The 25,591-nt window shown below is 36.3% G+C and overlaps 1 protein-coding gene across 5 annotated transcripts; it reads right to left on the bottom strand.

The window, feature by feature from the left end:
* Positions 1-937: 937 nt before the first annotated feature.
* Positions 938-24,785, bottom strand: LOC131773774 (doublesex and mab-3 related transcription factor 3, truncated-like). Of its 5 annotated transcripts, none has more exons than XM_059089728.2 (5): positions 24,701-24,785; positions 13,886-13,947; positions 4,500-4,836; positions 4,165-4,263; positions 938-2,894 (listed from the first exon to the last, which is right to left on the bottom strand). In XM_059089728.2, exons 3-5 carry the CDS (start codon positions 4,825-4,827, stop codon positions 2,104-2,106), a joined length of 1,218 nt encoding a protein of 405 aa, XP_058945711.2. In that variant the 5' UTR covers positions 4,828-4,836; positions 13,886-13,947; positions 24,701-24,785; the 3' UTR covers positions 938-2,103. The 5 variants fall into 5 exon arrangements, with proteins under 5 accessions (XP_058945711.2, XP_066016944.1, XP_058945710.2 ...); XM_066160847.1 differs by lacking the exon at positions 24,701-24,785 and adding an exon at positions 23,744-23,799; XM_059089727.2 differs by lacking the exon at positions 24,701-24,785 and adding an exon at positions 14,071-14,304.
* Positions 24,786-25,591: the final 806 nt, after the last annotated feature.

The following is a 25,591-nucleotide window of genomic DNA, read 5'->3' as shown; positions in this document are numbered from 1 at the left end:
GTGAGAAAGACTGTCATTGTCAGATGTGCCCTAAATAAACTGTAAAATGTTTTCGTCTGTACGTCTCCTGGAATGGTACTTCTCATGGTGTATTCATTTACTTTTTAACTTCAGATCTTCATCATAAATTATGCGCGGACATTCGCGAATTTTCAAAAATTACTGAGTGGAAAAGTAACGAAGTAAATACCACAGTCATGCAGCAATATTAAAAATATTGCTGGAAGCAGGCTGCATTATTAAAAATATTGCAGTGCAGCCAGCCCACTGCAATATTGAACGTTTTAGCGCGTTTAGGGTTACCCCTGATAATTTCCCTGCTACCAAAAAGGACCGCCACCGTTTTCCTCAGACAGTTGGACTTGACTGAATATGAATACTTTCTCAGGCTGAAATCGCCCATATAATGCTGAGAGAGAACAATAGGATTTTATGAGGGTCAGTAATTATTAATTCATAAATCATCATGGGTTAACTTCCAACCAACCAAGCGTGAGGGCCGTTCTGGGGAATATTGACTCGAAGTCGTGGCAGTAAAGACCAAGTGAGTTCAATACAAAAACGACCGAAGACCAATATTCCTCAGTGCATCGAGCAAGCGAGGTAAGTAAGTTATTTATGATAATGGCACTGGGACCATACTTGTTTATTTTCAATTCGCCGGTTTTCACGAACAAGAATGCATGGCCTTCCGAGGAAACAGTCTGTAGGGCAAAATACCGACCAATTAAGAACCAATCAGAACGCTTGGATTTTTCTCAGGACTACATTACCATATAAATAATACAGAATATTTACCGCCGCGCCTTATTTAGTTGTGGAAAATATTCTCCTGGCATGTTGAAAAAAGTAATGAACTCTTTTCAAGGTTAATTTCAAGCACCTAATCAAAAGTATTCACTCGTTTTTTTTTTACAATTTCATTTTATTAATCTGATGCGATAAAATTCTATCTTGTGACTAATACTCTCATCATTTTCTTTGTTATTGTTATGCAGTCTATCATGTTATTTCTATAAATTTTTCTTTCCATTCTAAATATCTGTGGTGATCTTTTTTAAATATGAATTCTCCTCAGGAAGTTTGCTGAATTCGCAAACTTCCACAAAACGCACTTTCCTCCTTCACATCTTAGGAGCTGAAACTGATAATGTTAGTCCACTTCCGGCTAGATTAGGATAATGAATACTGAAAAAGAAATCATGTTAGGGAGAAGAACAAAAACAACAAAATCGCTGAAATTGACAGTGTACTTTAAATTATCGCAAATACCTTTCTAACTTCTGTCTGTCTCCCCAGCTTCCTTAATTATTTCTAGACGAGGATCTCTTGGTACAAAATTCCTTACATTACGGTAAACTCGGAAAAACATAGGAAATTTTCGTTACCTTAATAATTCATTCTATAACAACTTCCATCTTATCAAACCCTACTAATCATGTAAACGCCAGACCTAAGTTACCCACCACCCAGTGATAGCCTTTCCACTTAAACAGTGTTGCGTCCCTTAAAAATATGATCCAAGATAAATGTAAATTATATATAGATCAGTAAGTTTTCAGTTAAACCCGCCTTTCTCCTCCCCTAGAATGTTGTGAAATTAAGAAGTATCAAGGCCATAACTCTCGTCTTTCCTTTCCGTCCAATCAAATTTGGGAAAAGAGGCTCTGAGTTAAAAATTCTGGTAGGTTGTTTTAAATAATAACGGAAAACATAGGATTACTATAAAGAATTGTTCAAAAATAGGACTCGTGGATATGTATACTTTAAATACACAACAAAATAAGAGGTTTTGAAATTCCAGTTTCAATTGGGTTAAACTATCGTTAACTTTTGATAACTCATTATATTAGATAGCCTCCTCGCTGTTGTTGTTCTTTATAACGTTTCACTAATAGGCTAGAAGTCACGCGGCAGTACTTAATTACATTCTTTTCTGTCTATATTAGGCTTTTTTAGAAATTATACGAAATCGTTATTGAAATTCGTCCTCTACTTCAACACATACTTGGTCAGTTACTCTATTATTTAAAATCTTATTTAAGTTCTGTCTCCATGGTATCATCAATTCTACATGCATAGTCTGGCAGGGTGGCTTTTGATTTAAAGACCAGTTGCTTCATTTAGAACCTTTCCACAGTGGGCACAAAACTTGTCAAACATGTTTATCTTGTGACCACACCTGCTACAAAAACGGCTCAAAGGAAGCCCACAGGCCCGCTCTCCTAGCCTAGAATCGCCACCGTAAGGGTTATGCGGCATAGAAGAAAACTTGATTGCCATTTCCGGTTTAGGTTTCACGAGCAACGGCGGCGGAAGTGGTGATGGTGGGTAAATTCTTGAAGGCGAACATGCATGCGTGCTGGGCAACGGTCTCGTTATGACGTTTCGAGTCATTGGACCATGCAGGAAGGGAGGAGTGTGATTGGCTGTAGGAAGGCCGCATCCAGCCAACGCTGACATATTATTGCTTCTTGATTCTTGAGAGGACAACAATAGCTCAATGCTTTCTACTACGCTGCCATGGCAACTCTGAAGAATGAGCTCCAGTGTGCCCTTGTTATGGTGAGGAAACAGCTTGCCAAGTAATTCCATTGGTGGATGCCTTAGAGACAGCATACTTAGCTCTTTTGAAATCCTTGGATATCTGAAATCATGAGGCCTTTCATGAAAGTTTTCCAGTAGGTATTTATGGTTTGGATTTATATTATGGTCGACAGAATGATCAGGAGTTTTTCTTTCCTCGGCGGAGCTGGTGTGGACACCTTTTTCAGTATGCTCGCGAGGTTCTGGTTTAACTTCGAGGTCTGGGGAGAGGGAAATTCTTTTGGGGCTGGTTCCCTCTTCTTCTTCATCCTCCGAGACTGAGCCGCACCGCTTCAGAGGTTCTGTACCTGAAGACAAAAGTATAATTGAGTGCATAGCTTCTGCTTTCGGTGTTCGGTATTTCGATTGGTCTCTTGAAATATATACTAAAAAAATTCGTGTTTTGTATAGGTAATCACATGATTTCGAGTGCAATTTGGAATAAATAAGCACGAGTAAATTTTTTTAAAGACTAACAAAATTGCCGACACGAGCCCGTAGGGCGAGTGCAATTTATGGTCTTTGAAAAAATTAACAAGTGCTTGTTTATTCCGAATTGCACGAGAAAAATCATGTGATTACGTGTTAATAATATACATGGAAAAATACGAGATGGCTGATCATAATTAAACATAAGCAAAGCGCGCATCAAGTGCAAAAATAATTTATTCAAATCACGCGTTCGGTCAAAACAACCGCGTACGATCAAAACAATAATAAATTATGCAATGATATCTTCACATCTTTAAGGTGTAAAAGAGTTCAAGGAATTGTTCAGTCTGTGTCCGAATCACTTTCGATGAAATGGAATCGTCGTTTCCGAGGTTTAATCATGTTTGTTTTCAATTTCGGCGTTGGATCGCTCGAGCAAAGTGTTAAGCTGGGTCGGCTCGTAATTTTCGATTTCCTCGGCAATTCCCTTCTCTAAACATCACTTTTTCCAATCCGACAACCAAAAAGCAGTGCTTTTTACAGTGTTTTCGTTGTTTAAGCTGTTTTTCAGCTGCGGTGGCAAAAGAAAGCCTACGTAAAACGCCGGCCATTGCTTCGCTCGCAAATTTTCAAATTTTCAAATTTTGTTGCGACATCCAAGGCTCGCATTTGATTGGCTATCTGTGAGTTTCTTTGATTATTGACCAATCAGAATGTCTTATTTGTTTCTTTCTTTGCACTGAATTAACCCTCTTCTGCACTGAATTACCTGAAAACTGCATTTATCTTATCCAATCAGAACTGAGTAATTTTTCCATGTATATTGTTAATTAAAGAAAATCACTTAAGAGCTATTGAGGTTAAGGGGAAATGAAGTGAAAAATACGCTATTGCTTTTTTTCAGTCATGGTTGTAAATTTCAAATTGTGGTAGCAACCTATGCTCTTTCGTAGTTAATAATATACATGAAAAAATTACCGCCACCGCGGCTGAAAAACAGCTCAAACAACGAAAACACTGTAAAAAGCACTGCTTTTTGGTTGTCAGTTCGGAAAAAGTGGTGTTTAGAGAAGGGAATTGCCAAGGAAATCCCTTATGAAAGAGCTAGAAATAACGACAATCCAAATGAAAACTGTTATGGCCTACCAGCTTGTGGTCTAATTTCCGTTATCCTTGGTTCCAGATGACCAATCTCTGCTTGAGGTGGATGGTGATAAAAATGGTGTCGATGGCTGCTTGGGAATCCTGGAAAATCGATTGAAAGTGTTCTTAGAGGCAAATTCAGGCTTAGCATATTAAATATCATCATGACAATTTGAAAAAGGTTGATGAAAAAATTTTCACGGGGCAAAGCAGCTAAAATAAAGTAAGAGGAGAATGAAAGTTGCGAATTGAGAAAGTTATGAAGGAGCGAACCAGGAGGGAAAGGAAGAATGGGAAAATAAAGGGAAGGGAAATACGAAAATGGAAATTGGCCCTACCAGCTAATCCGTTGGTTTGAAACACCATGGAGTACGTCAACCGGGCGTTTTCCAGTTCTCTTTGATATTTTGCCCTCAACTCAGCTCCTTTTCTCTGCTGTCTCAGTAAGGCAACACGTGCGGCGGTCACTCGCTGTCTCTCGGTAATAAGTTGGCACTTTGCACAAGTGCAGTCCCTCCAACGGCAATAATGTTTGTGACCCTTGAGCCAAGAAACTGTGCCATGCGTGCGACAGCGAGCACATTTCGGAACTCTGTGATGAAGGGTAGAAGAAGTGCCGGTCTCTTCCTCTTCTTGATTTTCGGGCTCCTCTTTGCTGTCACTCATAATTCTTAACTATAAAAAAAGATAAAGAGAGATTGTAAGAGGGGAAGTCTAACCTCATCTGTGAAGTCCCATTACAGGGAAATAAAAAAAATTGTAAACTGCTCAGGTAGACTTATCAGTCATTCCTCTTTAGATGTGAAGCACTGTTATAATTGCTTAAGATCGTATCCAAAATTGGCTTAAGATACAATTATTCACCGTACCAAAAAGAAGATGGTTAATTTTTTATGCCTAATGATTTTAATGAACATTGATGTTTATCAGTAAATGACACAGCATAATTGTTTACAGTATTGATTCTTGATAAGTACAGAGTAGATATAGGATCAGAACAAATGTGTTAAGAGTTACTTAGCATATTCCCTATTTCGATGTGAAACCTGTCCTAAAGTGTGGAAAAAAAACCTTAGAGGAGAGCTAGATGTGAAAATCTAGTGAAAAACAAGCACGCCTGAATAATTCTGACCAGTAAACACCCTTGATTACGGATAAAACTCTTAAGTTTGTATACCTAATAACAGAAAACGGGTGTTTTACAAGTCAAAATCAAGAAGTATTGTTTGAAAAAGCCTTGAAGCTATGAAGATTAAGAACACTTTTCGACTCTTTAAATGGACTGCGGTTAGATCAATAAAAACAGCTGAGAAAGGCTCCTATTGCAAAGAGGTCCTAAAGAAAACACAAAAATATCATAGATATTACTACTTAATAAGTTCAAATACGGACTCCAGCCACAGTAGTTGAACCAAACTGATATTTCTTTGAATCATTATACACGACTTCTTGAAAATGAATGACTCAACTGAATTTGTTGTTTTCCACTTTCTTGTTTCATTTTGTATCTCGTTTTTCTAGTTGTTTTTACCTAATCCTCACGTTAAGCCAAGTAATGAATAGACAATTAGTCAATACCGAGAGTTTGACAAACAAACTTTATACGGAAATAAAATGTCATCTTATTGAAAGTTTGGGGAACAATTGGACCATTTTTAAAGGAAATTTCCATAATAGAGAACTTTCCAGCCAGCTAAGAAATTCCTTTCGCAATACCGATTGACTGTCGTATTTTCTGTTATTCTACTTCTTTTTTTCGTTTACGTGTTTTGCTACAGTTTTCCGATAACTCTACCCTTAATGGTTATCTTTTGTCTCAGTCGAACTCAGGATTAGTATATTGTTTCAAAAGGAGTCATTTTTGATAAAAAAAAATCTTATCCTATATCATATGGGAAGCCAAAAATTTAACCGTGCAGAAGAAATACGATAAAGGCTGGAAAGTATAAAACAAATTTGAATCTTTTTGAGCAGAGACGTGTTTAGGAGACATTGTACCAAAATTTCTACTTCTCTTTGTTGAATAGCCGTACCTGCATAGTCTTGACTTCACGATATTTTTCAGGAATGACTACAATTTACTTTACGAGGTGAACAAGTGAAACTTCGAGTACCTTGGCCCTTTTCATTGTTCGTATATATCATTAGTTGAACATTTGTCTGGACGCTAAAACATCCTGTAATCTGATAACTGGCAAAAAAAATTCAATTTTAAACAGTGTTTTTAGAGCTTGAGTCTCAATAAAATAAGTAAAAATTTTGAAACAGAGTTCTGGGTTGTTCATGACAGTCCATTTCTTGAAATACTCAACTTTTTTTTTGACTACACAATGTTGTTTTCGTGGTACACAGATGTTTGAAGAAAAAAAGTTCGCGATGTTTCCATTTGTTGTTGTTGTCAAACAAATATTTTCTTGGAATCAATTCTTTTTTTTAAAGAATTTCAATTTACAGATACAACTTCTAACAATCAGACTAACAGTTTCTAGAAGGATAGTTATAAATATGAATCTAGAGCCAGAAACTATTTAAGAAGCTTATAGGTGATGTGGAAAAAGCGACGGAACTTTTCACATGTCAGTATATAAAATTAAAAACCAAGACTCGGAGACAACACTAGGCGCCACAGAATCTGCAGCATTGCATACTTGTACAAAGAGTTGATGATATTTCGCAAGGAGAGCTGAGTAATTTACGAAATAATGTTAAAATATTAACCAGGAAACAATAATTTGTGTTTTCCTAAAGCTGCCCAATTATAAGTAGAAAAAATAACTAGCTTGGGAAACAAACTAACTTGATATTGTATGGGTTTAGAAATGCTGCGTTGCTTAAAGCTGTCTTTGAAGCATTAAGACTTCATACAAATAACTGAAAATTAAGTTGCAACACATAGCATTGTTTTCGATCGAATTGACTTTTAAAAAATCCGTCGAAGTAAAATTTATGGTAAATTATGTTTTACATCAGAAAGTAAACAGGAACTTTAAAACCCCAATATGTTGTCATTTGTTAACTAAATGTAGCGATGCGATGTGGATTTTAACAGCGTACATGATGTTACAATAAAGCCTCTTTGAATGTCAGATTTCATTTTGGTACAAGGCGATCGAGGGCAACTGAAAACCTCTTTTGAACAAGTGTTTAAACCTATTTTGATAAATTAGACGAGATGATTTCTTATTTCGTAATCGGCTAAAATTGATCGAGTGTAACATTGAAAATAGATTAGATTCAAAATCAGTGAAATTGTCTTAAACTGTGAGAAATGGCGTGGATCATGTGGGAGATTCAGCATACAAGGTTAGATTAGGCTCGCACTTCTTATACGTGGATTTGACAAATAATTGTTAATTGGAGGAAATCTCTGTCATACCTTGAACCCGTCGATGTACTTGAACTGTTGTTGGCGCAAAAGAAATCAAGGGTATCTACCACGAGGCAAAGATACGGTCACAGACCTCGAGGAAGTAAGCGTGATCTGAACAACTAGATGACAGAACTTTTCTTTGTTGCATAAATGTAGTTACCGATTCAACGGCTAAATATTTCGAGGGAGGGGCTTCATCCATTAGACTGTACTGGTGGATAGGTATAGAATTACGTGAAGCTTGCGCTATGTTAAAAGCTTTTCAATTTACCATCTGTCAAATTCAAATTCAACAAACTCAAAAGCACGGTACGTTTAAGATATATTGTTACCCGAATTTTCCGTAGTAAACTTCCAATGTCATCCGAGAACAAAAAATTGTACTCGTAACTTCCCGTACACCTGGTGTAAGAATACCCCGAACAGGAAGATGCGATGGCAGCTTACGAAAATTTATTTCAATTTAATAAGCAGCCTCCTTTGTCACTGGTATAAACGTTTACTTAAAGAATCATTAATACATTTGTGGTCCTTTTAACATAAAAGTTTTCACGTTGTTCCTCTGTTAACTTGTTTAACATGATAGGAGTTTTAGATGCTTCTGTTAAAATAATAAAATTGTCACAGTTGAAGTAAAAACATCTGCTACAAAAACAAAACAAATTATTGTCTTTAATTTCACTAAAATTATAATTGGATTGCACTTCTAGCCATTTTAAGGCTGTTTTGGCGCCATTTGAAGCCTTTGTTTTTAGCATAAGTTTAAAATTTTTCAGAGTAGTTGACAATTGCCTTTCTTAGTTGACATTTCTCCAAAAAAGTATTTTTGTTTTGGTCTTTTTGTTATGTAGCATTTGAAGTTAACGCTACGGCGTTCTATTTTACTGTTCCAGAAGTTACTGGAATTTTTCTTTCAAAAGAAAGAACGCTTATAATTTATCTTGAGAGACTTTTACTTGTTTATGAATACGTAAGGCAGGTGCAACCTGACTTTGAGATGGACAATTATTTTCAACTCCAAAGTGGCTTGGTCACCCGTTAGAATAACACTGGGGTACTAATTCGCCTCTGCTTTTGTTAAGTACTCAGAAATGAAATGTCTATGACAACCATTAGCATGACAAATGCCACAAGCAAGATTTTAACTAAGCCCAAATACTATGTTTCTCTGTTCCGTGAGGTAAATGACACTTCCTTCATTTGAGCTGGTGAATCCTCAAAATTATCAATCGCGAAAATGCAAAGTCGACGAATTTCATCGTGGTGTGATCAACGCAGACTCAATTTTTGTGGGTAATATTTAGAGGGATCATTTTCGCTTCGAGAAAATATCTCAGTTATTCCTTGGAAAGATTTCAAATTAACAAGTTTACTCGTATTTAAGTTTACAGTTTCCACGAAAGCTAAAGTTATTGTCACCAAAGTATTGTCCCTTTAGAAGTGTCGGATTAACCCGTTTGTAATAGTACTATGAGAGGTTGAATAAATGAACCAAAATGGTTACATTTTGAAGGTTTCAGTCTTATTCAATCTGCTAACTCTGTAAACAGCTTACGGCTTCAGGCACAAATCGTTCAGCGTGGCTAATATAGATTGCCCGAGGCATTTTCTAATGCCAGTAGCAGAAAACTTCGTTATTGCACGCAAATGTAAGCGCCGTGTCTTACCACCGAGTGCTTCAATATCCCTGAGTTTACGTCCGCATTTCTGAAAATTAAATGCTTCGGGACTTGGTATTGAATGTTCTTAATTGTTGGTGTACATGCGAGATAGATGGCTATATTGCAGCCCGTTAGTACTTTATGATGTTAGATTGTTCCAGACGATGAATGGCCGCCTCACGCGACAGCAAATCACGAAATCTACCTCTAAAGCTTGTGCTTTTTATTTTCAACAGCAGAACTGAGTTTCTAAAGAAACACCCATACGGTTCGGAATTTAATTTGCTGAGTTTTTATTAAGATGCACACTTACAAGACTAAATTCAAATTAATAAAATAGAGCCATGTATTGTTTTGATCCGTCGCCTGAGGGTTTTACGTCGTTTGTTTTTATACGCTTACTTGTCTGACACAAATGTTTCCATGTTAAACTTACTGAAATGGGTCAACAGGCTGAAGACACAGGCCTTCGACTCAGATGACATTATTTGCTGGGGATAGGGGCAATGTTATACGAAAGCGTGTCTAGGACCTAGAGGTCCAATTATAAAATAATTAATTCATCAATAAAGTTTTTCCGCAATTTTAAGGGCTCAATTTTTTAACATGCAGATGCGCCTTAATGTCCTAAACCTTAAAAACTTGAAATCAATTAGATTTGGTCTGGTTCGCGATTACTGGAGATCCAAGGACATTCGGTATCGTACTGATGTAATAGGAAGATCCTGTCATGGCTCAAAATGATTTCGTGTTACAATACAAGCTGTATTCCTTAAAGGAATATAGAACTTAAATTTCTTGGACTACAAGCTTTCAATTGTTTTGTATCCCCTCGACTTGATACTTTTGTAATGACTGCCATCTAACTATTTAAAACTCCCCTATAAGATCATCGCAATTTTCTATCTGTTAGTTGTTTGTTTCTTTCGGATCCGATTCAATTTTTCCGCTTCCATTAGCTTCAAAGGACATCTTGTCAATCTTGGATAGATTTCAACACGGGTGGTATCATTGAGTTAATCAACCCGCCTAACTATAGCTCAGCGAGATACCCGCTGTCCTTGGCTGACGCACGTGGTCTAAAATTTCATTTTCCCTTCTCGACGTTTTGTCAATTGTACTTAGTTTCTTTTGTTTCGTTCTAATAGAGAAGCAAAACGCGTTGGAAACGGAGGGATATCATTAGTAAGTCTTAATTTTTATCTCAAAATAGTTCAAATTTTCTCTCTAAAACGTTATTTTCTGTGCCCCAAGAGAATCTGCATGGAAATTTTAAATCCTAAGCAAGTAACAGCCTAGGTCTGCAAATTCCATACTTGTCCTGATATTGCTCGAAAGGTTTTATTATAAATTTCTCTCAGTGATATCAGTTAGTTTTAGATAACTTGAAGTTCACGCCAGAGTAATAGGTATAGCATCACCTTTTTGAAAACTTATTAAAGAAAAACTTGACGTAGTCGTCTCCATTGCAGTTCGTCTTGAATAATAAACAGGACGTAAGTCCCCAAATCGACCTGGTTGTAGTAATATCTTTCTAATTCTTTTACTCCGTCATTTGACGATAATTTCCATAATTTAGAATATTTTAGTGCTAAAAAAAATTTTGCTTATGTGGCTAATGAAGTCTGAGTATCCACCATTTACTAGCCGCCAGTGAATTTGCAACAAATAATATTCAACTTTGTGCTAATTATATCTTTTCTAAGATGGAATTGAAAGTGATAAATTCAATGAATAAATTTTCTTCTCGCCGTAAATACAAACTAATGGTACAAAACATAAGAGAGAAATATTCTTACAGAGTACATTCTGAAGATGATTAATTTTTCCAAGAATCGATGATTAACAATCGATGATGGAAATCACACCGGGAATTGGAAGCCGTAAATCATTTGGCTCGAGGTGAAGTAATAAATTTGATAAACATCTTAGTGTCCCGAGGCTGAACTGCATGTCTTTCTTATTGGGATTAAACAATCCGAAGAGCTTTGGCTGGTTCAGCTTTAGATAAATTCAACTTACGGTGTAAGTACCCTTCGGTAAAGCACGACAGTATTGGATTAACAGCGGCAACAAAACCTACAATTGACAATTTTTAAATTTATTTGAGAGTCAAAACGACCTTTTTTGCCCCTTTTTAAGTGTTGGGAACTTGACTTATCCATGAACTTTCAAGGTGTTCACCAATTCGTTTCCTCCTGTGCGAGGAAACTTCTTCGAGAATTTTACAATCGCCTGGCAAGACAACATGATAGTTATTTTGGTGTAAGACATGTAAATTATGGTCTTTCGTGTGCATGTGGTTTTAAACATTAAGTTTCAGACACTGAAAGACAGAAAAAAATTCGGTCAACTCCCCCTTAGGCGCCAAAGCGGCGCCAATTTTTTGTAGAAAGCATACGAAAGTAACGTCTTCAAACTACTACCAAATGATGTAGACAAAGTGTATTTAAGGTCGAGTGGTTGGTTTGAAAAAGTTCAAAATAACATATAATGCATTTTCCAAGGCCACTATTCAGTTCAAATAAAAAAGATCTCGTGATCGAAGAAATATCTGTTTATGCGACCTGGAGATGTGAGCGATTTAAGAAAATTTTGCAAAACAGAATGAGGTTTAAGTTCAAAATCAAGTTGCGTTATCATTTGGTCAACCCACAGAATACCCAGTGAAACTATCAATTTTGATCAGGCCTACACGAGTGCCTACAGTAATGCAAATTATCCAACACAATATTAAATTAAAAGAGCTCTTTTGGGGGCGAACTGTGTACATTTTGGTGGTACACGACGAGACACAATGCCGGAGCTGACACTTAACTTCGAAGATGCCGATCTACTTTATATACAACAGCATTAAAAGTCGATGAGATGATCAAGAAAAAGCACGCAATTTTTTCGGAAAACTTTTCACAGGCAAATATCAACTTGAAACGAGAGGTAGCAATTAATACTCGTGAGGGGATTGTTAGTAATTATTACTATTTAAACAGCTTTAGTTGTTACCCCCAAGAAATAAGAAAGTTTGTCTTCTCTTTTATGTTATGTCTTGGAAGAGAAAATCTCGATGAAAGGAAAAAAAAACGAAAGGAGGCGGACAATACTATTAATTCTTTAGTTTTCGTAGAAAGTTTTCAAGGCTGGCCGACTTCTGAAAATTTTACCTCGAGGGAAAACTTAGCACGGATCGAATTTTGGTATGAATCGCAAGTATCTGTTAACTGTTTGAGCAAAATTAACTTTATGCAAAATTGGTCTCTTTATTGTGATCCGAAAAAGTAATTGAAATTAGTACGCTTCATTGTTAACGACTTAAACAGCCTCCATGCGCCAAATCCCTTTCCGTTTTATCTCACAGATTTTTTGTGTCTCCTTTCCGGTCAAGCGGCTAATTCCCAATCTGAGAAGATTTAATACACATACACTGCCGCTTTATGTCAGACGTGAAATCTTTTTATTACAAGAATTGTTATCTTGTTTTGAGACGATAACGCCGGGGAAATGAATTATAAATTTCAACCTCTCGACGTTTAAAAGCGACTTTACAATGACGGTCAAAATTGAGCACGGTTAATTTCTGTATAACTTACGATGTACGATTACCAAGTGAAATTGCGGTAATAACAGTCGCTGATTGATGGCAATGATTAGTCGTTTTCCTCAATATTCACGTAAAACAAGCAAATTTCATGTCTGAATTTGTTGTTGTCTTTCGTCACGATGGGACCACTGAACATATACAAACACACAAAGTAATGATTTCGAACAAAGAAAGCTTTCGACGACGAACGGCTTAAATTTAACAGATTGCAGTCGCTTTCACACTATCTATAAAATAAATTTACAAGTTGCCTTTATTGTCGCTGCCTGCGATACTTAATGGCGAGAAATATCGTCACATTTTGAATAGATAAGTTTACATTACACCCAGTCTTAACAGTAATATCTAAAAATGATTAATTCTCAATTGACTTTTGGGCATTTCTGTGGGTTTAAGCCTGCCTTTTATTATCCTTTTAAGCACGCACGGCAACTTTTACCATCAATAGAAAAAAAGGATATATGTGCTAGAATCACGACCTAAGTACAAGATTTGAGCTTCAGTTTCACAGCCTAGAGGGGATGATTTTAACATCATGTTCTTCAAAACACGGAGTTTAAAATTTCTTCTACATTTACAAATTACATGCCAGATTTTTCAGGAAAATGAACGCGTTTCGTTTATAATTGATAAATCTAAGAGACATCATTTTTTAATCTGCCAATTATTGCATATTTTTTTTTCTGCAAGGGTTTGTCGCTGTTTTTATAGATATTTCTAGCCCCTGTTCCTGAGTATACGGGATTATGCTGCTTAAAATACATTGAGAGATTGCAGGTGTACAAAAAGCAAAAAATTGCATTTTCCGCCTATATTCAAACCGAAATTAAGTCAGATGAATTTCATTTAAATTAAACTCCTAATGAGAGCTTCAAAATGATTTAGATTGACACACTTTCCTGTAGAAGAGCTAGCTTAGGTTTTATTTCATTTGTAATCCTTAACTGGAACGCCAAGAACTTGAATTACTATAATTTGCTAAATATTTATGAACGCACTAGTACTACGATTACAAAACGTTGTACTTAGTTTTGCCCTCAGATGAATTGAAATCGATCAAATGAATGTACAGTGTTGATCGCAGTTTAAACTTACCTTAATACTTGTGCTCTGGTTGGACTGAACTGAACGACCAATCGAGGTGCTTTTAGTTCAACCTTAAAATGGAAACTAAATCATTAATTGTACTTACTGCAGAGAAAGATGAAGCTTAACGATTGTAGAATTTACACATGCAGTCACGGCATCATTGAAGAAATGGTGGGCTAAAAGATACCTACTTTCACTTCTCTATGGTCGTTTTCCAAAGAGATGCACTCAGCAAAAACGACCATTAACAGCTCTTAACACTCTTTCTCCTCTAGGCAAAATTTACTGAATAGCTGATGTGAGTGGCTTTTAATTTCACCATCTCGCCGAACCGCTGTTTTGTTGAATTTGTCAACGCTGGCTCATGGAACCAAAACGGTAATGTTTAGAATTTGGCGTAAGACCCTCAAAAACAATAGGCATAGAAAAGACCTTTTGGAATGGCGAGTTGTTGCTTGCTTGTTAATGCGTTGCTCCGCTCGGCCGAGAACAGTAATGTCAACCTTAGAACGAAATTTCATTAACTTCGGAAGTTAGATTTCTTTAATAATTGCTTTCTTAATAACTTAAGTAAGTTAATTGTCAAGCCTGTCGCGTAGAAGACAAGTTTACTAGCAGGTGCTGCCTATGTGACAGCTCTTCAGAGGTCCTGTCTTAAATTTCGTTGGTGTTTTACCACACTAGCGTCATTTTTCTTCGATTCAGACAGAATGGCTTTGTTATCACTCAAAATACTTTTTCCTTCTTCTCGTTAAAACTAAGTTCTTCGAATTCTACTCTGTACTGCGGACAAGAAGAGACTGGGTCATAAAAATGTCATTTTTCTTTTTTTTTCTTTTTTAATTTGGTCATCAATTATTGGGATAAATTGCGTAAATCGGTTTTTAAGGAAGAGAAGGGAATATTCGAAACAGGCATTAACTGCGTTGTTAACACAGTGGTATCTTCATACAATTTACTCAATCGTGATCAAAATCTAAATTCTACGTATAATAGAATACATTGTCAAAAAGGCAGGCGAGGAGAATTGATGAAATTATTAACTGTACGATGTTGAAAAAGCACCACTCAATTCTCACAACTAACCTCGAAACAAACGAATGGTGACTTGTTAGGAAAAATTATACGATTTGAACATGGATCGAGAACAGAAGCCTTTAAATCACCTGCCTTTGCATCTAAAAAGCCGTCAGATGAGGTGCCTCTGCGGCGTTGCATTTATGCGGTTTTATGCGTTTATTATATCAATTAGCCCCAAGGGATATGAATTTTACACAAATTGAAACTAACAACGGCGATAATTGCTCAGCTTGTCGGCACAGTTTTGAAGTTCACGCTCGCTGTTCTCCGCTTGGGAACTTCTTAGCCTCAGTCAGTGTATTTACACTCACATCCCGCTCTTGGGTGTGTATTCATTCTTTGGAAACAGCCTGAAATTTATTTATAAATTGCTTCTTTCTTCATATTTTTCTTATTGTCATTTTCATTAATACCTTTTAACAAAAAATCGATTCAGAGTTGTTTTGTCGATTGATAATTTGCTTCGAAAACTTACAGTTGAATTTAGTTTGATGATATAGAAATCGAAAAAAAAAATAGTTGTTTTTGAAGAAAGTCGTTGAAAACAATACTTTCCAAAAAGAATTTTAATACTCTTGGATTATTGAAAATCTGTATCGGGAATATTTATTGAAAAAAACTTCTGCTCTCCTGGTATCATTAAATATAGTTTAAGACTTTCATAGAGACCCCAGCCGGCAGTCTTTTTGCCACAGGCGTTGAAAATCGTTCAAGAAGCGCGGTAGATATAAAAGAGAATTGGTAATTAAAACTTGTAAATTTGAACCTTTCTCTGGATTTTAAAAGGTGGCTCATTTTCCGACGGGATTTAATTTTCCTGTTTGGTAAACTGTGAAGCCGCTTTCGCACACCTTTATCTACGCATCAATACGTTTTATGCTAATCTATGAAAATATTGTGGAGGATGCGCGCGTAAAGCCTCTTGAAGCAATTTGAAACTCGTTTCAACTTTTGCGCCAAAAAATGGACTACTTGGAGATAAAATTTTTAAGTCATCGACACCTTGCAGTCATCATGGCTAGAAACCAAGGAGCAAAATATAACATGATTGATAATGACCTTGTTATGAATAGATACTGTGGTTCCAGACCGTTTAATCTCCAAAAATATAAAATAATTGTTTGTTTGTATAAAAAACTCTAAAAATAATTTAATCTTTGAAATATGACCACAGACTAATATGTGTAATATGATTAATTTTCTTTTTTTCCGATTTATATATAAAAATATCTCTTCATCTATACTTCTGAGGAAAGTATACATAACAAACATATTCTCACAGCAACTCTTAGCAGCACCCGCGAAAACTAACCATGTTCGTGATTTATTTATAAAAAAAGAAGTAGTTAAAACAAATAGTGTCAATGGAATGAAAGCAATATTTCATGCCATGCGTTTGACACGAGAAATGTCACAAGTGAACCGTTCAAATTGCGTTTGCTTAGGCAGGGTACAGTGAAACAAAAGCTGTTAAACTGTCTCCACACCCTGAGAATTCAATATTAAACTTCATTTAACAAGAACAATACAAATTCCTCATAGCTCGGCCACTTATCGATACCGCCTTAAAGAAATACGAATTAACTTTTTGAAGTTTGTTCTTTATTCAGTGATATAAGCGGAGTGGCAGCGAGTTCTATCAATCGTCACATTGAAAAGCCATAAGGGCAAATATAATTTCATTTTCTCTTGGTAATCTTGATGACGATTTGGTAGTTACATTGTAAGCCTTTTACATTGTCTGTCATTCACAATGAAAAAATACCCGCGTGGTTGAATCGTGCGCTAAATTAAGCTTGGAGAGAGTCAATAATAACTCTTTTTTTGGACAACAATGGATTACAATGCGCTCCTTTCTCTGCTCGACGGCTGGTTATAAAAGAATAACGATGACAGATTTTGGAATTCAGAGGCATCAGCCGCGAACTTGTCGCACAAATGCTTTTCTGTCAAGACCCACGCTATTTGAAATGACTGTATCATTGAATATTATTTGTTTGTTCAGAAAAAGATATTAGTGTTTATTTAGCCGCAATGTCTGCTTTCTTGTGTCCACATTGATTTACAGTTTGGCTCATCTAGAATGACGGCGAAGGGTGCGAAACATCCTCAGCTGGGTTTACTTTATGCAGATAGCTCTTCAAAACCTCGCACGGGAACTTTAAGCTCTGTTCGAGCTTTGCGGGAAGCAACAAAGTTTAACATGCTGTTATCTATCATATTTTAACATTTTGGTAATTTTTACTGGTTCTCCTTCACAGGATCCTCCTAAGTCATAGAATTGGGCCAATCAGAAATGCAATTTTCCACCTTGATCAGAATCACAAACTCTGATCAACCTAACTTTTCTCCTTAGATAGCTAGGTACGTTGTGAGAGTGACAACATGATCGAGTTGTGTTGGGTTAGCCGTTCTAAGCTTTCTACAAAGTGATTTCGTAACCATAATAACAAAGAAGCCAAAACGATCCCTAATCAATGACCTTAAAATCGTAGACGTACACATGAACAAAGCAGGAAAGCTTACTGCTTGGGAATCTTTCTCGTCTGAAATCACAGCTGAAACCGCATTAATAGTTATGACTGTAACCAAACTGACCTGTTTTCAGCTCATAGATATGCATGTGTTAGGAAAAAAAAGGACCGTATTATCTTGCAACTCAATTACCTAGTGTGTAGCATCTTGTCAGGTATCCGTATCACAGCTTCGACTCGAATAGGCCACCCGTAAATATCTGCAGTTTTAAGCAGATTTTGTGGTTCAGTTACGGTGACTTTGTTGATAATAATAGAATCCTTTCTGAAGCTTAGTATTATTGTTTTCACGAAGAAACCACCAGTTATCCTTTGTGTTCTGTCTTCACTTACTAAAGACTTTCTCCATAATGATTAGAGTATTTAAGTCCGCAACTTTTACTTGTTTAGCGGCGTAGGCGTCTAAATGACACACTGAGCTCGACGAATAACAAGTGGCCGTAATACAAGAACCCACGCCTTTTCACTACTTATTATCCACGCCTGTCAAGAATTAGTTGCTCTTTACAAGGTCTTGGCGATTTCGACCTTGATTATCAAAGAGAACACTTTGAACTGTTAAATCAATTTTATTATCTCTTTATAGTCGTGTTAAACTGCAGTGCTATGTCACGGCCTTCTCTGACTATTCCGATTCCTTTGAGCATTCAATGCAAAACGTACTGTTTATTTTACGCAATTGCCCCAATTAAGTCGTAAAACTAAGAACTTATATGCGTTACGCAGTTGCTCAACACATTTATACATCTGTGGCGTATTTTGGACATTTGCCTTCTTGAGGCCGTCATGTACACCTTGAATACAATAAGGCAGTTTTCTTTTGAGGGATTTGTTCATTAGCGCGAAAAGTAAATCGTACCATCTTCGATTCAGGGGAACATTTACCAAATCAGAGACAAAGTTTCATTTCACTCTATTATAATCTTCCCAAAGTTAACGTGTCTTGTACTTCATGTCATTTTCCTCTGAGGAAGAATAATTTTTTTTACTGGTCCGCATGTCAGCATGCACACTTCCAGTTCTTTATCACGAAATGAAATAATTATCGTTAAACTTTCCGCTTTTAAGATTAACGTTGCAACTAAATTATACAACGTGACAGAGAAAACTTTCGCTAAAAATCCTTGATAAGGCAAGCTCAATCTTCCCTTTTTAATGTTTGTCGATGCATAGAAGTTAAAAAGTTACTTAAAAAAAAAGTGGTTACCCATGAAAAGCAATTTCTTCCCCTCCTCTCCCCTTACCACCTTGAAACTGAGAAACCTCTTGTCAACTCATGTATATCTAGCATATAAACGCTGTACATGTATGTGGAATATACCTTCTTGCAATCTTCGCAAAGGAAAGAGAAACAAAGAAACTTTGGATATTTCACGAAACTCTTGCTTGGCTCAAAAAGATAATGATTAACACGATTTGTCATACATTATTGGAACGTCTTAAGTTCATTAATGGTTCTATTCATGGCTTGAAGCGGTTTGGTTTCTAAAGAAGAGAATGTTAGGTGAAGATTAGCCCTGCCTTCCTAAAGTCAAAATAAAGTTACAGAAATGCGCTGAATTCAATAAACCTCACCCGCCCGAAGTAGCGATAAGCAGTCAAGGGTTCTTTTCATGGAAACCGGTGTTTCCCTTTTCAAAGCTGTAAACACAGCTGAAAATTTTGTTTAAACTATGTACTTCATCATTTCCCTCCTTCATTGTATGTTTGCAGGTTTGCAGGTACAAAACGAGACATTTAGTACACGATTCACTCGACACGTTCAAAATCCTTTAAATTTGCGTCTTTCCTGACACATAACATGTTATGTAAGGGAGGATACTGTGTTTTTCGCCCATCAAATCTGGCATTTATGTATTCATGTTTGGGTAAACGGCTGCTTAAGGCCATGATATTTATCAACACTATTTTTGACGCCCTTTTTCAGGTTGACATTTACCAACTTACAAAAGCGGAAAGTAGTTGCCGAGCAAACAGGGAACTAGAGGCTGCAAAATATTTACGACAATTTTGTTACACTTGATAATTCGAATAATGGCCAAAGCAAAATAACGACCACCTTTCAGCTGAGTCGGTCCTCCTGCTCGTGTTTTACAAACTTTTCTTGTGTTCTCAAAACATCCCGCGTAGGTTTTTACACTGACAACCCGATAAAATGTGAGATCTATTGCTTAAAGAGCCAACCCAATACATGAATTTTCGCGTGATGTTATTGGCTAGTTCATGCATGTAACGTGGTGCAAAGTCCAAGGACTATTCTTATGCAATAAACCTGGTCTGCGCCGATATTTTTCCTCTGATTATTTCCGCCAAAAAGGAAAGAAAACCAGCGGGAAAGAAGTGAGCTGAAGGGTTTCACCTTTTATCTTACATAAAAGGAAAACAAACTCGTTTTGGAGAGTAGTGAATTGGATTTTTAAGATCGACATACGTTTTTTCAGCTAAGTTTGAAAAGTACGTCGAAAAATAAGAACTAAAAAAAAAAGTTGGCTAAAAAGCGCCAGATTCTAATCCAGGGGCCCGCGCAAATTTGTCTGGTTTTGGTTTAATCACAGTGAAAATAAAGTTACACTGAATGTAGTGAATCAATTAAATCTTCTTGCGTACGGCATTTACGCACGCCAAGAAGATATTTTCCCTTGCGCGCACCCGCTTTTCTTTAAGAGCAGGGTTCTGAGAGAAAATAAACCTCTTTCTGGCTTGCTAGTATGTCGGCTGATAATGTCCTTAGCTTAAATATTGTCCTAAAAATTTTAACACTTGCCCTCGAAGCCTCGCTTCTTGGGCAAATATATATTTCTCGGACAAACCCTCAGCTTAGAACATCATCAGCTGACACCTCCCCACCGTATTCATAGACGGGTGAATTCCTAAAGTTGGAAAGGAGTTTCTGATTATCATCTTTGTCGTTGCTATACTAAAGGATCAGCTTTATGTATTAGAACATTGTATATATTCTTGCGCAGATGTTATCCAGAAGTAGGAAAAAAAAACCTATCTGGGTACAAGGAATAATTGATCAAGAATCTCTCTCGAGGTGGATATCAGTTTTAAATGTGCAGCCCCGATGTATAACCGTTAGATGATTAGTTTTTTGAGTCTCCTTACCAAACATTTGCGCCCACATAACTTAGCAATTGTGACGAATTGCCGCCTATAGGAAATAGACATTCCGCTTATTCTTGGCAACTCCTTATACTCAGGTCTCAATGAATGCAGCTTTTTTAATGTATGCATACAGCACATCGAGTTCCCACCTATAGAAAATAAACATCTCTCGTAATAATTGGCAAATCTTTCTACTTAGGGCTCTATGGATGCAGTTTTTGCAATATATGCATATTACACAACAGCAATTTAGAGATTATGCCAAAATAAAAAACACGAACACACGTATGTCTTTTAGGTGAAACACCTTTTTGCCTGGGATTAATTGTGCTTTAAAAAGACGATTTGTTTTTAAAAAGTGAAACGATTTTAAACAGTACAATCTAATTTAGGAATGAGTTACAATTGGAAGAGCTGTAACATTTACGATAATAATCCTGTTCATCATTACAAATCAACATTCATTTCATTACTTGGATAGCAGAACAGAAAGGCGAACAGCAAGTCATTAAAAGTATTGCAGGTTACCTTAACTATACTTTGATTACTTACGCGCAGAGCAAACTTGTACCATTCCCTTCGCCTTCCAGTTGTTCTTGCTCTCTCGTATTGCAACCCTTACATGTGGGTCAGATAAATTTGTATCATCCGTTCGATCAGTATTTCCTTTGTTCATTTATTTGTCTCGAATTCTCTCGATTGCTCGCAAACTATTGTTCTTTGTATTTGTGCTGACGCCTTTTGTTTGAATAAAACATGAAGCAAAAACAATCTGTGTTTTTCCTTGAAAAACACAACTGGTTGCTGTTTTTGAATCTCTGCACATACACTCTGTTGTTGACGAAATAACCGTCAGTTAAAGATCTCAGTGAAAGAAAGATTCCGCTTTTATGTTTTTTTTCCATCTTTAAGTGTGCGTGAAATTTCAATTTACCCTCGACAATCGAATTTGCTGTCTATTCATTGATGAACATTTGCTTATGTTAAACTGAAAGCGTTATGAACGGGGTAGTCCACAGCTGGATTGACAAAGCTGATTTTGAAATTCAACATCTAGTGTTCCATTTTCCAAACATATCAATATCTGTTTAGTTAAGATGGTTTATCAATTCTGATCTTGTCGTTTGAGTTGTTGGCAGTCTAACAATGTAGTCATTACAGCTTAATTTATGCTATCCTCTTTAGTTTTATCGTGCTAACACAATTGTCTAAGTCTGTAAACACATCTCTTTTAACTATTATTTGAAGAAACTACTTCAATTTCGAGCTATAAATTTAAAGGCCTTTTTTTTGCTTTTTCAATTCGAGAGATTTTTGTGAATATTACCGGTTCATTTAAACTATTAATGTGTCGTAAATTTCATTTTGTAAAACTGACGAAATTTGAAATTCGTAAATGCATATTTACATTCTATTCAGCATCCTTTTGAGGCCATTGGCCCCAGACAAAAGGAAATTGATGAACAAGAATCGAGGTCTCTTAAGTCCTTCAATACAATACTTCTTTGCCCCTTTTCAATAAAGGTCATAGGCGATGACCGGATTAGTGTTCGCGGCCACATTAAATCCATATCCTCTCGTTGGAAGGGGGAAATGATGCTGAAAATCCATAGGACTTTTCAACCTTTTTCTTTTTTTATTGTAGAGTCTTTTACAAGAAGTTTCTCAGATCTTGTGGTACCTGACGTAAACGATAGCTACTCAGTGAGAAGTATTTTCAAATGTTTCTTTCAATCATGCTGTAAAGAATAGTTGTAATCTTAGAGTCTGTAGATGAAAGCTGTTGGAGCGCCACCACCCAACTAAACGTAAAATTTCCCCCACAGAGAGGTTCTGAATTTTCATTGTGAAGGTGTGAAAATAAAATCATATGATGCTTTTTATCATAAATGTTGTAGAAAAAACAGTTAAGGTAAAGGAGAGAACCTCTTCTTGCTGCGACTCTTAAAAAGTTGTCCGGACTCAATCAAGATATTCGTGGGAAACACGCATGAAATTTTTGTCATTTGAATGCTTTCACGTATGTTGATTGTCTGGGTGGAAAAACAAACGACAAAGGAATATTCCTTAAAATTTCTCTCGCTCGTGATATTCATCGAGCAACTTATTCAGGGACTTCTTTAGGTGATGAATACAGAGGATTAAGTTCATCCAAAAATCCCTTATCCTCAATTTTTTGTCAGTTTATCTCTCAGAATGTTAGTCATGAGCACGCTATCAGTTCTGAACCCATATGGATTGCTTTTGATTTAGGTGATTATCTTGTCACTCTCAATTGACAGTTTATTTGTTTAACAATTAGGAAAGTAAACTGCGCTCCTCACATTTGGAGTAACTCAGGGCCACTTTTGACATGATGTCAATTAACGGAATGCTCGTGCACTAGCCTTGCCAATGCATTACCCATTAAACTACTTTTAATTTTCTATTCACGACATGTATTATCTCATAGTATTGTTTTTAGCAAAACACAGAAGAAGAAAAAAGTTTGTAATAAAGGGCTTATAATGGAAGCTTAATGCGTTCTCAAGCCTTTAATTCCTTTGAAATTTCTTGTAAACTTCGTTTCGCAGCCAATATATGCGTTTCAGGCATATTCATAAGATCCTGAAAAATTTGCTTAGATAATTTCTTGGTTCAACAGAAGAAGAGGAAAATTGCAGCTTGCTTTGTTTCATTGATGATTTCAATCTTGTGTCTGGTACCATTTTTGTTTTAGTTTCTACTGAATAACACTTTTGGTACACATGACTTTTTCTGTGCCAGCTGTGACTTTCTCATAGTCCTCACGTGGACTATACAAGCTTGTTTAGGTGGTGCATTAGGAGTCACCTGGTGAATTAAGTGAAATATGAAAGGAGTAGCAGGCCGTTGATTTCCCAGAAAAACTGATTACTTGATGTCATTTAAATTGTGAAAAAGAAAGTACATCCTAAAGAAAAATTACGAAAAGAAAAAAGGCATACAGGTTACTCTTAGTAAAAATAACGTTGCCGTTTCGTTTTTATCAGCTGAGTTCAATGTATTTGACGATCGGCATTATCAAAAAGCCAGAAAGGGATGAAAACAGTAACGGATGTTTTGACATTTTTTCCCTGGACAGTCATAGATTAATACACTTGTTACTTTACACCACATTTACCTTGACACTCCATTAGACCCTTGCTCTAACCTCTAAGAGGAGAGAGCCTGGGCTGGGTTGTTCAGAGCTGAGTCAAGAGAACGCACGATTAGTGTGAAATCTAATATCAGCAGATCTGAAGGCTTAACCAAAAAATCCAGAACAATTCTTTTTGTGTAGAATCTGATCGTTGGGTACTCTAAAAATAATAGAGAAAATTATCCCTAAAAGGCCTTTGCACAAAGGAATAAAGAAGCCTGGATTAAAATTTAACCTTAGGTTAGCGTTAGCCGACCTTCGATCAACTGGACCCTCAACACATCATCGATACCACAAAGGATAACTCCCTTTTCCAAAGATTATCGTTCGTACACATTGGTTTGAGTCGTGGGCAAACTAGTACTGGATATGAGCTGGTCACCAAGGCCAAAACCCTCGTAAACGCAGGCACAAAACCCTTTAAGCATCACGTTGATTTTGGGGAGATAGAGAAGAGAATTTATGATCAAACTCTTGATCTATGAAAACCCCATAACCCTCTATTACTGAACTGAAAGACACCCGACTCAAACTACACTTATATTGATGCTTGCGGTTTCTAAAAGCGATTTTCCTCTAATGTTGTACATTTCGAAGTATTAACATTTAGGGCTGAATGGTATTCTCTCGTATGCAGAAAGACAATCCAAGGCTGTCCTTTTCCATTAATTTTTCTTGGTAATAAATACAGCAAAATTTTCCAAATAAACTAGAATTCTTTTCTTCGCTTGTGTGGAGTTCTTCACTCTGTCTGACTAACGTTGAATTCTCGTCCGAGCGTGGCCATCCATGCCATAATATTAAAATGGCTCTTAGACGGCAAGGATGTCATGTTCCTTTGCCTAACGCAATCCTAACGCAGCTAGAACTTTTGAAAAGTTAAACTAGGTAACAATCTAGTTTGTTTAATTATGAAAACATCAATGTGTGGTTACTTACCAAAAAAAGATGGCTTTCCCTTCGGAAGAAGATTTGCCGTTATTGGTCTGATGAAATCTCTCCTCAGTGTAAGGCTCTTTCGATAACTGCCCCTTTTAACTAATAGCGCTGAAATGATTAAGTAATAGGTGAATAAATACCTCTTTTTCACAAGGAAGTAAACAAATGGACATTCAGATCAGATCAAACAAGATCTCTTATTAATGAAAGACTAAGAAAATTAGCTGCCAGTTAGTTGGAGAGGTATATAGACAGAGCCAGAATATACGAGTCTTTTTTACATAATATTCTAAATGGTTTAGAGATTCTAAAAACACGCATTTGTCTGCTAAAGACTTGAAAACAAAACTGAGAAGACGTATAGACAATTTCCTATGTATAAAACGGATACATTGTTGATCCGATTATTACCTGACCAAACGACAAATGCGTTATAATTACTTAAGTCTGCGTAAATGAAAATCACAAAATATGTAAAGAAAGCGGAAAATGACGTCTTTGAAAATATATGAGCAGTTCCAAAATTGATTTTATTTAACACTCATTCCATTAAGAGAATAAATAAAAAAGAGTTTGGTGAAATGAAAATTTAGATTGTTTGGTTTTCCTGTCGGAAAAAAAAAACATATTCCGAACAAACAGTACTAACCTAAACGGTGAAAGATGTATTAAACTGATTCATCACGTAATTGCGTCAAAGCGTTTTGTAATGACCGATATGAATTATCCTCTCAAATGCTAAAAAATTTCAATATTTTAGAAATGTAAGGTTTAAAACTGGATCATTTTAACAAAGAAAATCAGAAAGTTTTAAGTAAAAGATCGTGGCCAACTGATAACGTCACATTTGAATAAAGGATAAACACAAACGATGCATTTCGGATCACAAAT

Source organism: Pocillopora verrucosa, chromosome 13, assembly GCF_036669915.1.
Source record: "Pocillopora verrucosa isolate sample1 chromosome 13, ASM3666991v2, whole genome shotgun sequence".
Lineage (NCBI taxonomy): Eukaryota > Metazoa > Cnidaria > Anthozoa > Scleractinia > Pocilloporidae > Pocillopora > Pocillopora verrucosa.
Note: the sequence above shows the minus strand (reverse complement) of the source record. Positions and strands in the feature narration are given on the sequence as shown.

What these genes read in the sequence shown, in the direction of transcription:
- LOC131773774 (XM_059089725.2), bottom strand. An exon ending in TCAAACCAACGGATTAGCTG is followed by an intron (nt 4,264 to 4,499) that starts GTAGGGCCAATT and finishes TCGATTTTCCAG; the next exon opens with GATTCCCAAGCAGCCATCGA. An exon ending in GGAAATTAGACCACAAGCTG is followed by an intron (nt 2,895 to 4,164) that starts GTAGGCCATAAC and finishes TTTTGTCTTCAG; the next exon opens with GTACAGAACCTCTGAAGCGG.